General features: G+C 36.4%; 1 protein-coding gene across 11 annotated transcripts in view; it reads left to right on the plus strand.

The window, feature by feature from the left end:
• GPHN (gephyrin) overlaps window positions 1–13275 on the plus strand; it is a 369172-nt gene that overhangs the window by 226117 nt on the left and 129780 nt on the right. For 6 of the 11 annotated variants that reach the window (XM_019551529.1, XM_019551530.1, XM_019551532.1 and 3 more), the window contains 2 exons: window positions 535–591; window positions 9156–9197. The exons of 3 other annotated variants lie outside the window; for them this stretch is intronic. In XM_019551529.1, the coding sequence (XP_019407074.1) occupies window positions 535–591; window positions 9156–9197 (99 nt within the window). The remainder of the gene's footprint in view (window positions 1–534; window positions 592–9155; window positions 9198–13275) is intronic. 2 more of the 11 variants (XM_019551531.1, XM_019551537.1) reach the window with 1 other exon arrangement.

The following is a 13275-nucleotide window of genomic DNA, read 5'->3' on the forward strand; positions in this document are numbered from 1 at the left end:
TAAAACCTCTAGGCCTGGGTCAGTATGAAGCTGGATTTCATTCTCGCAGGTATCTATAATGATACTTGTCAGGATACCTCAATCTATCTATCTGTTCCTAATAATGTTGTTGATACCTTCTACTTCCAGTTTATAAGACAAGGTTAAAACATTAATTGGAGCGAAAGATGCTGGGGGGAGGGAAGTGTTATTAGTGTCTTAGGACGTCACTGTTTTCCATAGCCAAATTCAGGTGATCATGAAATTCTAAGTAATATGCATTCTAAAAACACATGGATAGTAGGTTTAGCATGCAAACTTTCAGTGTTGAATTTTTAATATATTTAAAGAAAGAAGTCTCAGTGAAACAAGTTTAAGATGACATGATGAAGCATCACTTATTCCAGAAATAAGTTTGTGTCCTTGTCCTCTAGAGGTGTCTCAGAGAGTCAAATTGATGTCTTGCATGTACTGCTAACTGATTGTGTGGAAATTTTTTTAAGTTCACTTTTTCTTTATTCTTCTGTCTTTTTTACCCATCTTCCCCCATTGTAGCAAATTAGACGGCCGGATGAAAGCAAAGGAGTTGCTAGTAGAGTTGGATCCCTCAAAGTAAATATGTTTCTGACATTTATTTTGCAAGTTTTCTTCTATAGCCTACACTTTTCCTTTTGGAGAGGGGAGGGAAGGTGAGGGTGGGAAGGGGCTTTTCCATTTCTCACCATCCCATTATTTTTATTTCAGTAACCTTATCGCTGTTGGGTCACATTTTGTTTGTTTCTGTGCTACACATAGAACAACCAGCTGAAGGCAAGCTGCCAAATAGCTAGCTTTGAATGTCACTACAAATAAGAGATAGTAACAGCCTGCTTTAGGTTCCTATAATTTGGGGCTTGTAATTAAACCACTTCTCTGATTAATGTCATTCAGTGTGTCTTAACTGCCTGTTACACAGAGAAGTGACTTGTTTTTAGAGGACTCTTTCTCCTTTTTAAGAGTAATTACAGTGTTGGTTTAGTGCTCTCACTGTTTGGAATAAATTCCTCAAAATGTCATTTTAATGAAAATTGATTATTTAGTATCTATATGCTTCAGGTGTGTGTGAGAGAGAGATCCATGTAAATTTAATAAGTGTGGAGCTATTACTTAGGAAATAATACTAGTCCTTTTTCTGCCTTCTTTTTTAAATATAAAAAGCTTCAGCCATTTATAGCACTTAAGAAAACAGGCAGATTTGTAAACTAGTGCCCACTCTTGTACAGTAGCTCATATGAATAGACACTAAATATTTGCTGAGAATACTTTCTTGCTCATACGGATGTATTTGAAAACCATATCTGAGTAGCCCAAATTTACCGAAATGCTGGAGGTGCACAGTGTAGACCACCAGGTCAAGATTCAGTCTCAACAGTAGCCTCTTTTTGAGTCATTTCAATACTTCACCTTTTTTCCACTTTATTTCCTTTTAGAACTTTATGAAGCACTAATTATTACTTTCTTCTTCTGCACTATCCTAGCCTTTCCTGCCTTCTTGATTTATGTTTTCTGTTTTCTTTTTGTATGTATGTGTGTTGCCTTTGGTCCAGGACAAGCCATCCTCTCTGTTCTCTAACACTGCTGTACAGCTGCTCTCTGTGAAAGCGCTATTTCACTGAGCATAAAGAGCGGGAGGGGAAGGATTAATTATGCACCTATTTCCAGTAATGACACCATTTAAATTGATTTCAGTATAGCAAACTAATCCAGATGCTATTTGTTTATACCAGTGCAACCTAGAAGCACCTGTAGCATTCCTCACTGTCTAGTTGTGAGGCTTTAGCTTTTCTTCTCCCTTTGTCACAGTTTCAGTGTACAGGAGGAAAGCACTGTATATTAATGATGCACTATCATTTCAACAGAGCACAATGCAACGCAATCTGAATTCACAGAAGGAAAATAATATGAGCCACAGTTTCTATTGTGTTTTTGAAAGTGTCTGTATAAATAACTACTTCGATTTCTGCTTTTTAATGAGACTACATTTATGCTTAATGCATATGTATAATATGTATGCCTACCTTGAATGAAAAAAAAAACATTTTTTGGGTTGAGATTTACTTAAATTTTTTTTTTATGAGTCGGGCTTAAATATGATAGTCTGTCAATTTCAAAAGAAATAGCTGGGGCCCACTTTTCAAATGCTGATACCTAATTTAGAGTTCTGAGTTCTTCATTGAAACAGCAAAAATGGCAACTTAGCTAACTAACATAGTTTCTTAGGCATCGGAGTCCAATATCAAACATCGAAATATAGAATGGAGAACCCTAACTGAGGTCCTCGCATTTGAAAACTGACTTCAAGAAAGTTTTCTGTCACTAGACCATATGCAGCACATGGCCTTGCCAAAGAAAAATATGCACATAATCTTGAAGAAAGCAAATATCTTTAGAATGACTGTCCCTTTATTTAGTTGTGTTTATTTTTCCCATACTGAAAATACAGTGTTGCTAATCAAGAAAGAATAGATCATTTCCAGCTTGAGAGTTTACTGAGCATGTATATTTGTGTTGTGCAAAGAAATTTGATGTCTTGAAATGTTTTGCCAAAGGCAGTGAGAAATGTGTTATGCTATGATCTTATTTAAAAAAAAAAAGAAAGAAAGAAAGAAAAAAGAAAAACGTGAAAAGAGAACAGGTTGCTTTTTCAATTCATTTTCTGATGTTTACATGTAGCTCCATCGAAAGCTGGAGGAGCTCAGAGATCACCTAGAAGGCAATGTCAAAGGATGCTCTCTCCGAGTAAATGTACGATTTCACTCGGTGATTTGTTTTTTTAAAACTTCCGCTGGCTGGTAACACCAAATCTGATTGGTTTGTCCGCTCATCCCCATCTTTTTCCTTTCTCTCTCTTTCTCCCTTTGTGTTTCTTTCTTTTCTAGCTGGGGTTTCATTGTAATGTCTGCGAGAATTCTAACTTAACTAGCAGGGTTTGTTTGAAAGAAAACCCTAGTATATTTTTCATGAATGTTGATCAAACTTTGACTGTTTTAATGGCAGCAAATGACTGAACAAACAAAAAAAATCCCTTTCCAAAATCAAAACTGTATGTGTAGGAGGTTCCTAAATATTAGAATTCATAACAAACTCAGCAGATAGCCTCAGTTTAAAGGGAAGCCTCTTCTGTCTGTTACTGAAAGCTTTTGAACTGAAAGCTGTGGCTGGTTTCAAGTAATCCTGTTGCAGTTTTAGCTACTACCTACTTCTCTCCATTGCCTTTGATGTTCTTCCACTCCCTGTTTGATCTCAATAAAAAAGTTAAATATTGGTGTTATATGCAAAGCTAAGAAAATATCTGAGCTCGTTTTGAGTTAACAGAATCTTTTTAGCACACAAAATAACATTCAGCACCTTTCTTAGATGTTATATTTGTGCTGTAATGAAAAAAATCGTGTTTGGAACTGAGAAAAATCACTTGAAATAACTATTAAGGTTCATCATGTTATTCATGACACCTCTATATGGTTCAATATTCCCAGAGCCAAAGATGTCTTACAAATTGTATCCAACAGAGCAATATAGACAGTGCCTCTTTCCTATGAGAATAATCCTCTTGAAATATTGGACTCGCCTCTCAACAGTCTCTTTACAAGCAGGTCAAATTGCACCATGCAATGAGTTAGGAAAACAAGGAAAATATGTGGGCATATAGACATAGTCATTTATAACTGTGTTTACCCCAAAATACCACTTGTATGACTCTCCATTCAGAGAGGGCTCTCAAAATAATGTCTGTAGACCCTTCTCCTTATTTGTGTCTCCATATACTGTGGCAGTTGACATTGTTTGCAGCATTGCCACTTTAATGAAAAACCCAGTATGGTGATGTAGTAAAAGTAAAAGAAGAGGTGTAGACCTTCTTATGTTTCTGTACATTTCAGTTTAAAACTAAGCCCAAAGATTACTCTTGCTCTTTTCAAGTAGAACACCCTGTTCTTACACAAGGTCAAATACAAGGGAGTTGAGCTAATGATACACAGGAGCTCTTTAAAATCAAATTGATGAGAGCACTTTGGAACCCATGTAATTTTACTAAGCAAGCTGTTTCATTGGGCATAACCTGTGTGACTTTTTCATTTGGGGATATGCCGAATGTATTAGCTTTTAGAAGGGCAGAAAAAAAATTTCATTTGAGCTGTATCACCCTTGAGTCCACTTTAGTTCTGCTGGATAAACACAGATCTTACAGAAAGTGGATAGCGAAGCTGAATGTTGCGAAAACTGTTCTGATCATACATCCTTCCACAAAAAGTTACACAAGGAAAGGTGAAAAGATGTGGCTCTAGTAACCTTCTGTATCTCAGGAATTGTTTAATTGGACGGTTGGAGATTGGGATACTGATTTAAGATAAAATAGCTGCCTTCATCTATGTCAGATTATTTCTTATAATATGGCCCTCTGCCTTCAAAAGTCAACTATTTTAGATGAGCAAGGAGGTCAAAGTCTGAGTCAAAATATGTATTGTGGACTCCACAGGTGCCTTTACATTACCTCTGAAAATTGAAACTATTCCAAGTAAGATACTAAATTCAAAATCTGAAACTAATTTCACAGCTTAAATTATCTATCTGATACAGGCCATGATAATGGATGTTTTTCATAAAAAAGAAGAGACTACATTGTCATTGGTTAGATTAAAAACTCATTACTTCATAAATAGTGGGCACCTGGAAAAAAGTAATGAGGAAATACTTAATAAATGTACTTTCAAAGTATTATTTATATTCTCCATACTGTTTTTGGAAAGGGGTTTGAATAAAAATAGCTCACATTATTATAATGTGGCAACTGGATTGACTGGTGTAAGAGGGGAAAAGGTAATAGCTATTGACCAGCCCAATTATGGAGAAATTAATGCAGTTGCAAAGTCTTGTATTCTATTAAGGTGGAAACTTTGTGTTATAGTGGATTTCAAAGATACATTTACCTCATTAATTGGGACAGCTACTGGAAATCTGCAGAAATTTTTGCCAAATTTTTAGAATTTTGTCCTTGATTCTGCTGAAATGTTTGGAAAATTTGCTAGATTTTTAAGTGTTTTAACTCAAAACACATATACAAATACTAGTAAATTAAGACTTGAAAATGTATTGAGTTATTTTAATTTTAAAATTACTTTTGGTATCAGTAGTCATGTCTTTTCTTTAAAAAAATCCCAAATTGAGAATTTTTTTCTCCCCTCCCCCCCCCCAAGATCTTCAATCAAATATACTCCATTCGCCTACTCCTGGAGAAATTCCAATTCCCTTTATATTTAATATCTGTCATCCTTCCCAGAACCCTTTGCTGAGGACAAAAGAAAATTAAATATTTCATATATCAATTAGTTCTTTACGATTTTAGACTTTCTCAGCTTTTGAAATTAATGCAGTTACACTAAATAGAATACATCAAATGTTAAAATTATCAGCTGCAAACTACTTAATCAGAGTAGTATCTCATTTTCAAAATTAACACCTCCTTGAATGATTGAATCAAGCAGTTTAAAAAACCAGCACTGCATGAGTTTATGTTTAGAAAATGTATTTATAACTGTATAGGCTAGAAAATAAACTTCACATTCAAGTTAAAAATCTCCAGAAAAATACTGCAGACATATAAACTCCATAGGGGTTTTTTTAATCTGTAGAATATCTAGAAATCCTAGGAAAATATGGCCATCAACCTTTGAATGCAGTTTATATCAAATATTCCAATTTTAAGACCAAAGTAAGCATCCAAAATGTATCTGGAAGGCCAAATATGGCACATGTATATTCTATAATGAAAGCTGGGGCTACTATCATCATCTTTCACATAGAGGTTTCCCATGAAGGCTTCAGGGCCCACCATGCAATGTTACATCTTGATCTTAGCACTTGCCTTCTTTGGTCATGAGGAAAGATGACATTTATAGAACTTTTATTCCCTTTTAATGGTGTCTCTTTTTTAAAGATAGGAGACATGGGTCATATGGTCCTCAGATTCATGGCAAGTTGCTAATGAAGCCTTTGGGCCAGTTTCTTTGTTGATGTAAATAGGCACTGCTTTTCTAAAGTCATTTGAGCTATAGTCATTTTTAACAACTGAGGTATGTATTTTTATTTGGATCACTGATAGAAAGAACAACTCAGATCCTGGTACGTTTTGATTAGCTTCATCTGAAGTAAAGTGTAGGAGCCATGTGATCTCTTGTGAAACAAAGATAACTTCTCCATCTAACTAGAAGGAAAAGCTAGAAAGGGTCATCTTTCAGGTTTGCAGATGGTGCTAAATTAGGAGGGAATTGAAAATATAGTAGGTCACAGAGAGAAATTACTGAATCATTGAGAGAGTTTAGAAAAATGGGTTGATATTTAATTTAAATAATGCTATGTAATACAATTAGGGAACGTTTATACCAGACAGAATTTCAAAATGGAAGATAGTCAATGAGAGAGCAGTGATGCAGAAAGGATTCATGAGCAGTTAGCATGCATCATATTGAACATGACCTCACAGTGTGATTCCATTGCAAAGAAAAGCAGACGCTACACTGGAATGTGCGCATGGAAGTGCCATGTGTGAGAGGAGGGAGGTCATTCCTGATTTTAAAGCCATGATAAATCCACACTTGGAGCACAGTTTTGAGTTCATCGTTGTAAGGAAATGACACAAAATAGAGGGGGGGGTGTCTAATTTACGGTTGAATAAATTAAGAGAAAATTTGGCATTAAGTGAGATTAAGGAAAATTAATGTATATATCATCATATGCCTATAAATAATTAAGAGGTTATAACACAAGAGAAGAGTAAGGAATTATTTAAGGTAGCTTTATGACAGAAGGAATAAAAGTCTGAAGCTCAGTAGTAAAGGAATATTTGAGTGAAGGTAATTAGACCCTGAAATAACATGACAAAGGAAGTAAACACACCAGGATTTAGTACTAACTTTTGCATACGAGAAATAAAGTACATGGGGTCCTTTCCAGCTCTGTTAGTTATGATTCTAAACTCCCTTACTGCTCCTGTTCCTATTTATTTAATTTCTTATGCTTTAAAAGCTGCTGCCTTGATTAGTCCTGCTAATACTGCATTCTTTAGATCCTTACCTGCTAAGCTGAAGTTAATGGATCTTCTTTCCCCTTACTCTCACAAAACACTTGTGAACTATGGTTGGAAAATATATATTGGTGTTGTAACTGGGGACTCAGCCAAAGGTCCTGAAGCAATAACAAGATTCCATGCTTTATAATTAAACCAAAGACCACCCACCATCTGTTGGGACACTGCAAAAATCCTCTCCAAAACTACCTTGCTCTATGTTCTGTTGTTTATGCACTCATTCTTTTCAAAAAGGGGCTGCATAAAATGGTCTTTTTTCAGAATTCGTCTTCTGTTATTTGTAGTCAACTGAAGTAGTTTTCTATTTGTGACATTATCTTTTTCTGTAAAACCAAAAAATGCTGCTGTACCATGTGGTCACAAAATTATGACAGAGAGAAATAAATGTTGGGCACATACAATTATTTAAAATAGTCCATATTCATAGAGTTTCATTAAATAGCTGTATATAGGCAGAGGAAAGGAAATATATACAGAATGCCAAAGAAGAGAAAAAATGTTTTTAATCTGAATATTTCAATATCCTGGAAAGTATAAATATCTCTATAAAATATTGTAGTAGATTCATAATGGAATGTGGCCAAGCATAAAGAATGGGATTTTCCTGCAATTGTACCCTTCCAATTTTCATGAAGAAAATTAGATGGCATCATGTGTCTGATACTGAAGAACACCCACATGTGAATTACACATCAGTGTCTTCTTCTAAGTACACTCCATCATGTTTCCTAAGTGGGCACATGTTTTTCTGTGGTCTGGTAACATAAATGGAACTTCTCCTTGTGCTCATCTTGAATGTACATACATCTAACCCGATTTTGAGAAGCATTGACCACTAATTTGAATGAAACAATTTGGAGTTTGGGGTGCACTTCTGAAAATCAGGTCATTCATTTATCCAACTTTGGGGAAAAAGTCAAAACAAGATATTTTTTACTCATTTGTATTCCCTTTTCATTTTTCTCATTTATTAGACTGTTTATGTCTTTGCAACATTTGTCACCAGGGTAATGCAAGTTTGGCAGAACTTGATGGGGAATTGACACTGCGGCAATCCTTAACCCCAGATTAGTTGATGATCCAAGACATGTGATGTGTAAAGGACAGAACATAGCCTTTGGAATCGTTGCTGTGTGTGAAGTGTAAAATATTACCATCAAGGGAAAGGGTTTGAGGTTCAAAAACATTCCAAGTTTCCAAGCAATGAATAGAGACTCTTTCTGATTTCTATTTTTGAACATACATCTATACAAGGAGTACTTTACCATAATAAGAAAGCTATCAAGGGGCAAAGCGATCCTAGTATGGATGCAGCTGTATCAGTAAAGTTGTGTTTTATGCCTAGATAGTACAACTAAACCGCCTGATCAAAACAAACTGTATCAGTAAAAGCATAGTTTTGTTAATAAGACTGCATCTGTACTGTGGTCTTCTTCCAGTACAACATTCCCAGAAGCGCACAGATAGGTAACCAGAGGTTTGTATTGTAGACCTAGCCTTAATAACATACAAAGCGTTGGTTGCACAAGAGCTGATGATCTCCCATTTTTTGGAGAAGTTGGAGACAGAAGAGAGAAGCCCATGATCAAAATGGTAGTACTGAGCATCAAATAAAATGACATCAGGATGATATATAGGAAAGGTGATGATGTCTTTTCACACTGCATGCTTTGCAGAACTATAATACAACTATGAGGGTTAAACATGAGAGATTTGGAAAACCTTGTCCCAGAATACTGAACTGTCCTAACAAGAATGTTCTTGTTGCATTGCCAGCTCTCTGGGGGAGGAAAGATTGAATCCTTACTTCAGATTCATTGCTAGTTGTAACCATTATTGAAGGAAAAAAAGATTTTCCATTTTTAAAAGAAGCTTCCACCTTAAATGGCCTAAATTATGAAGCATTTTGATACTGAAATACCTGGTCTTTGGAACTAAATGAACCCCCTGCTAATGTCTCAGTGCTGGAACCACCTATACAGAAAACCTTCTGAGACCCTTACTGTGCCACCATTTCCATTTTAACAATGTTTTCTTTTCCTCGCTGCACAACCAGGCTCGGCTCCCTTCGTGCTCATCCACCTATAGTGTTTCTGAGGTATATTTGCACGTGTTCTATCACAGTCAACATGCTTGTCCATTACCCTTGTCTGTTTTTTAATTTTTTGCCTTGCACTGTGCACAAGAGGGGAAAAATCATTTTGGGGAGGGGGAATTTTGCATGCTTACCCTGCAACCATGTCTGGCATGGTTTTAGTATCACCATATCAATCTGGGACCACCATGGAGTAAAGTCCAACTAGAGAACTTTTACTTAACATAGGATCATAGCTTACAGAAAGAAAAGTCGTTTTAATTACTTATTACTTTAGGATGAGAGTTTTACCTGATGGACCTAGAGAAGTCCAGACTACAAAACACTTTTGCCAGCCGGCTTGACTGTTTCACCCACGTACTCAGTAGTATCATTAACATGTCACTAATTGAGAGGCTACACAGGAATGGCCATGGGACTTTGATTTATACTTGCCTCTCTATGTACAAATCACTTTATGAACATCTAAAATGCATTGTTAGTACTGGAGTCTAAAATGCATTTTTGCAGTATAGCATGACCTTTATCTTCTAAATTTACAAGAAATTGGCACAACCATTAACTGTTTCAGTAAACAGTTCTCTTTTTCATTTGTATGAAGTTAATTCTTTTGTTTTCAATCAGTGAAATAAGTTCTTCCCTAATAAGATATGCCCAGTAGTGCAAAATTATGATTCATGGTCCTTTACTAAAATATAATGGAATAAGATTTTAAACTCTTCTGCGTATTCTTACATATTTTCCATTGCTGAAAAGACTAACTCATGTCACTTTGTCCCAAAAAGGTATTCATTTTAAATACTTTTCCCATGTGGTTAGGACAAATCTTCTGTATTTTAAAGGGCTGCTATCAACTTAGTGAAACCTGGAAATAAAAATACCTTTAATTTCAGATATGATGAAAAAAGTTACAATGGAAAACTGGCCCAGTCTTACTTCAATACATTATTTTGGGAGAAGAGGTTGAATTCAAGGCAATCTGAATCATGATTATAGTGAGTTAATGAGTATCAGGGAGATGGAGGTAGGCTTTTGCAGCATATTAAGCTTATTTAGAGTGGAAGCATCCCCAAAAGTCTTTAAAATTGGTAAGAATTCTCACAGAGAGAACCACTAGCCTCCTGCTGTAAAGTCACAATGAGCAGAAGCTCTGTCTCTGATATTATATTGAGCTCTTTGTGAGTAGACTTCTGTGCTCACATGAAGCTTCATATAGGACAAAAGGTTTAGTTGCTGGTTTAATCCATTGAGACATTAGTCTAGCATAAAAATAGACTCTGTAATACACTGTCGGATGAATACCACAGCCCGCTAGGTATTGACATCAGGTTTGTCCGCTCTGCCATACACTTAGGCACTCAGGTTAGAAAATAAGGCCTGTACTTCCAAAAACAGAGTCCTCCATCATTTGAGCTAAGAGACAATAGTTCAATTTGACCATTTCTATTTATTTATTTATTTTGCATTGGCACCTACAGCCTCACCTGTAGTGTATAAGCATATAGTAAATAACAGTCCTTGCAGCAGGTTGCTTATGGTGTAGTTTTCTCATAACAAGTAATTTGTCACTTGAGAGAAAACCACAAAGTGACCATGTTCACAGGCACTCAGGGAAGTAGCTCAGCAGTCAAAATTAGTAGCACCCAACTGTTCCTTCTGTTGAAAGCATAGGAGATAGCTTCCAATATTTAAAGTGCTTTGCAATATGCACATGTGAAAAAGCGCGCACAACATTTAGGGAATATAGAAATTGAGGGAAAATATAGAATTGAAAGACTATGATAACTTCTTAGCCAAATGGCATAGAAGATACTCTGTTTCCCTTTGCTCATGAAGTGGAAAATGTTGACGGAGCTGATTTAACTGTCTTTCTGTGTGATTCAGTAATTACTACTTAGATTGACTAGGAAACAACTGTTTTAATGGCAGTAAATTCTTTGTTTTTACAATTACTTTTTTATCTAATTTATATAAATTTCCTTTTTAATATAGTATCCTCAGACTCTTTAATATATCTTTCTTCAAACACTGCTGTAGGATAGGGAAATACTGTTGTACTCATAGGGCACTAAGGCACAAAGGGCACCTGTACACGTGCCCAACGCCTGCTCTGGCACATTCTAATTAGGACTTGTAGGAGCAGACTTGATTAATCAAATCTTGATTAATCAAATCTTCTGGAGTGTTCTAGTTAAAGTGCTCTAGTAGCTTCAGTGTCACATGGATCCAGCATCCCCGCATTTCAAAATGTTGGCAGGGATACTTTAAAGCTTACCGAATGAGCTTCAGTTAAAGCCCCTCTGCCACCATTTTGAAGTGCAGGATGCTGAATACATGAAATGCTGCAGGCATTTTAATTAGAGTGGCTCCTGAGAGTTGCTCTAATTAAAATGGCCCCCTTGCATCCCAGAGCACATGTAAAGATGCCTGATGAGACTGATTTTTTTCAAGTTAGAACGGGAAGGAAAAAGAAATTGAACCAAAGTTTCATAAAACCAAGGCTGCTTCCATGACCGCTGAATTAAACATGCTTCCTTTTGTATTACAGATATTTGATTTATACAAATAAAATGTTACAGCTTAACAAATGCATAGTCTTTTGCAACTTTTGCCTGAATGTCAAATTAAACATATATAGAGGAGACTGAGACTATTCGCCCTATATATAAATCATAGTAGTACATTGTTGCTTTGGATTACGCCGGAGTGGTCCACTGAGAAGGGAACTAGTCACTCTTTAGTAGTCAGTTACCTGAAGCTCCAGCTATTTGACAGTCTTCTTGCCTGCCATAGGGACCACTTCTTTAACTGTTGCAATCCATCCCTGGTTAGGTTATTACGGCTGTTCCACCGTATCCGTGGCAGGCAACAGAATTAAGAATGATTTAGGAATATCTGGATTCTTCACTTGACAGAAGAAAAGTTTGCTAAAGTTTCAGGTGCAGAAAAGCTTAATGAACCATGTTAACAAAGAACACCATCAGGCTTTGGAAAGAAGCTTTCTCATATTGAAAAATGAGGGTGTCAGCCTAGGCCTCATATCAACAATTTGTTCTTTATAATCTATCTAAAGAGAAAAGGACTTTACACTTAGAAGAGTGCATGTCCTGGCTGGTGTCAAGATGAGTCAAGTGTTGTAATGCAGATAAGGAGCTCTGTCCCAGGTGATCGCAAATCCATGCAGCGACTGTCCTTGAACAACACTCTGGGAGACCTGAACCTTCCTCCCTCTACACACAAAACTAGAAATGAATATCTTCTATAGCTTTGCGCAGTGGCAGTATCGTAGCCAGTGAGGTTAATCCGAGGCACGATTATTGCTAGTTGAAAATTCTTCTCTTTAAGAAGCATTAACTCACCTAAGATTTTGAAGTAGACTCATGTAGCTGATGGCAGACAAGAAAAGAAGAATCCCTAATAAGAATGGAAATCCTCAAGATAAACTGCATATATTTAAAATTAAGAAAGATGGATCAGAATATATATTTCTGTCAGCTCCAGGGAGTACGCATGTCTCTACTTTCTAGCCTCCTATCTCTCCTCATTCAGAAACACAACTTAATGCCACGATTTAACTCCAGGAACAATCAGCAGCCCCTTTTCTAATTTTGGAAGGATCCACCCCTCTGACCTGAGATAGATTTGGTGAAATTGCCCCCAAAATAAGACAATGGCAAATGGAGTCCTAAATAGGACTTCATTTGGTCTGAGCAAAAGAAAGTAAAGAAAGGACAGGAGATATGCTAACTGTTTCACAGTGGCTGACACATGGGTCAGTTACATGGTTCTTATTGATTACTAACAGCGAACTAATGCTTGGCCATCCATAGAAGAGGAGTCATTGCCCTTTAATTTATGGAGGAGGAACTGATTGAATTCATTGTATCTTTGGAATCTTAAGAGGCTTCTATGAAGTAGCAGCCCTGCCAGAGGAGCTAAAGGCCTGTTTCTTGTACTTGCCACCAGCTTTGTGGTTCTTGCCCAAAGTGAGGAAATATTTTCCTTAAACTGGACCCTAAGGAATTACTTGAGTCTGAAGCTTCCTTACTTGTTTTCTTCAAGGTTTTTCCAAACAATTTTA

Source organism: Crocodylus porosus, unplaced genomic scaffold (genome assembly GCF_001723895.1).
Source record: "Crocodylus porosus isolate Cpor-Errol unplaced genomic scaffold, CroPor_comp1, whole genome shotgun sequence".
Classification (NCBI taxonomy): Eukaryota; Metazoa; Chordata; order Crocodylia; family Crocodylidae; genus Crocodylus; species Crocodylus porosus.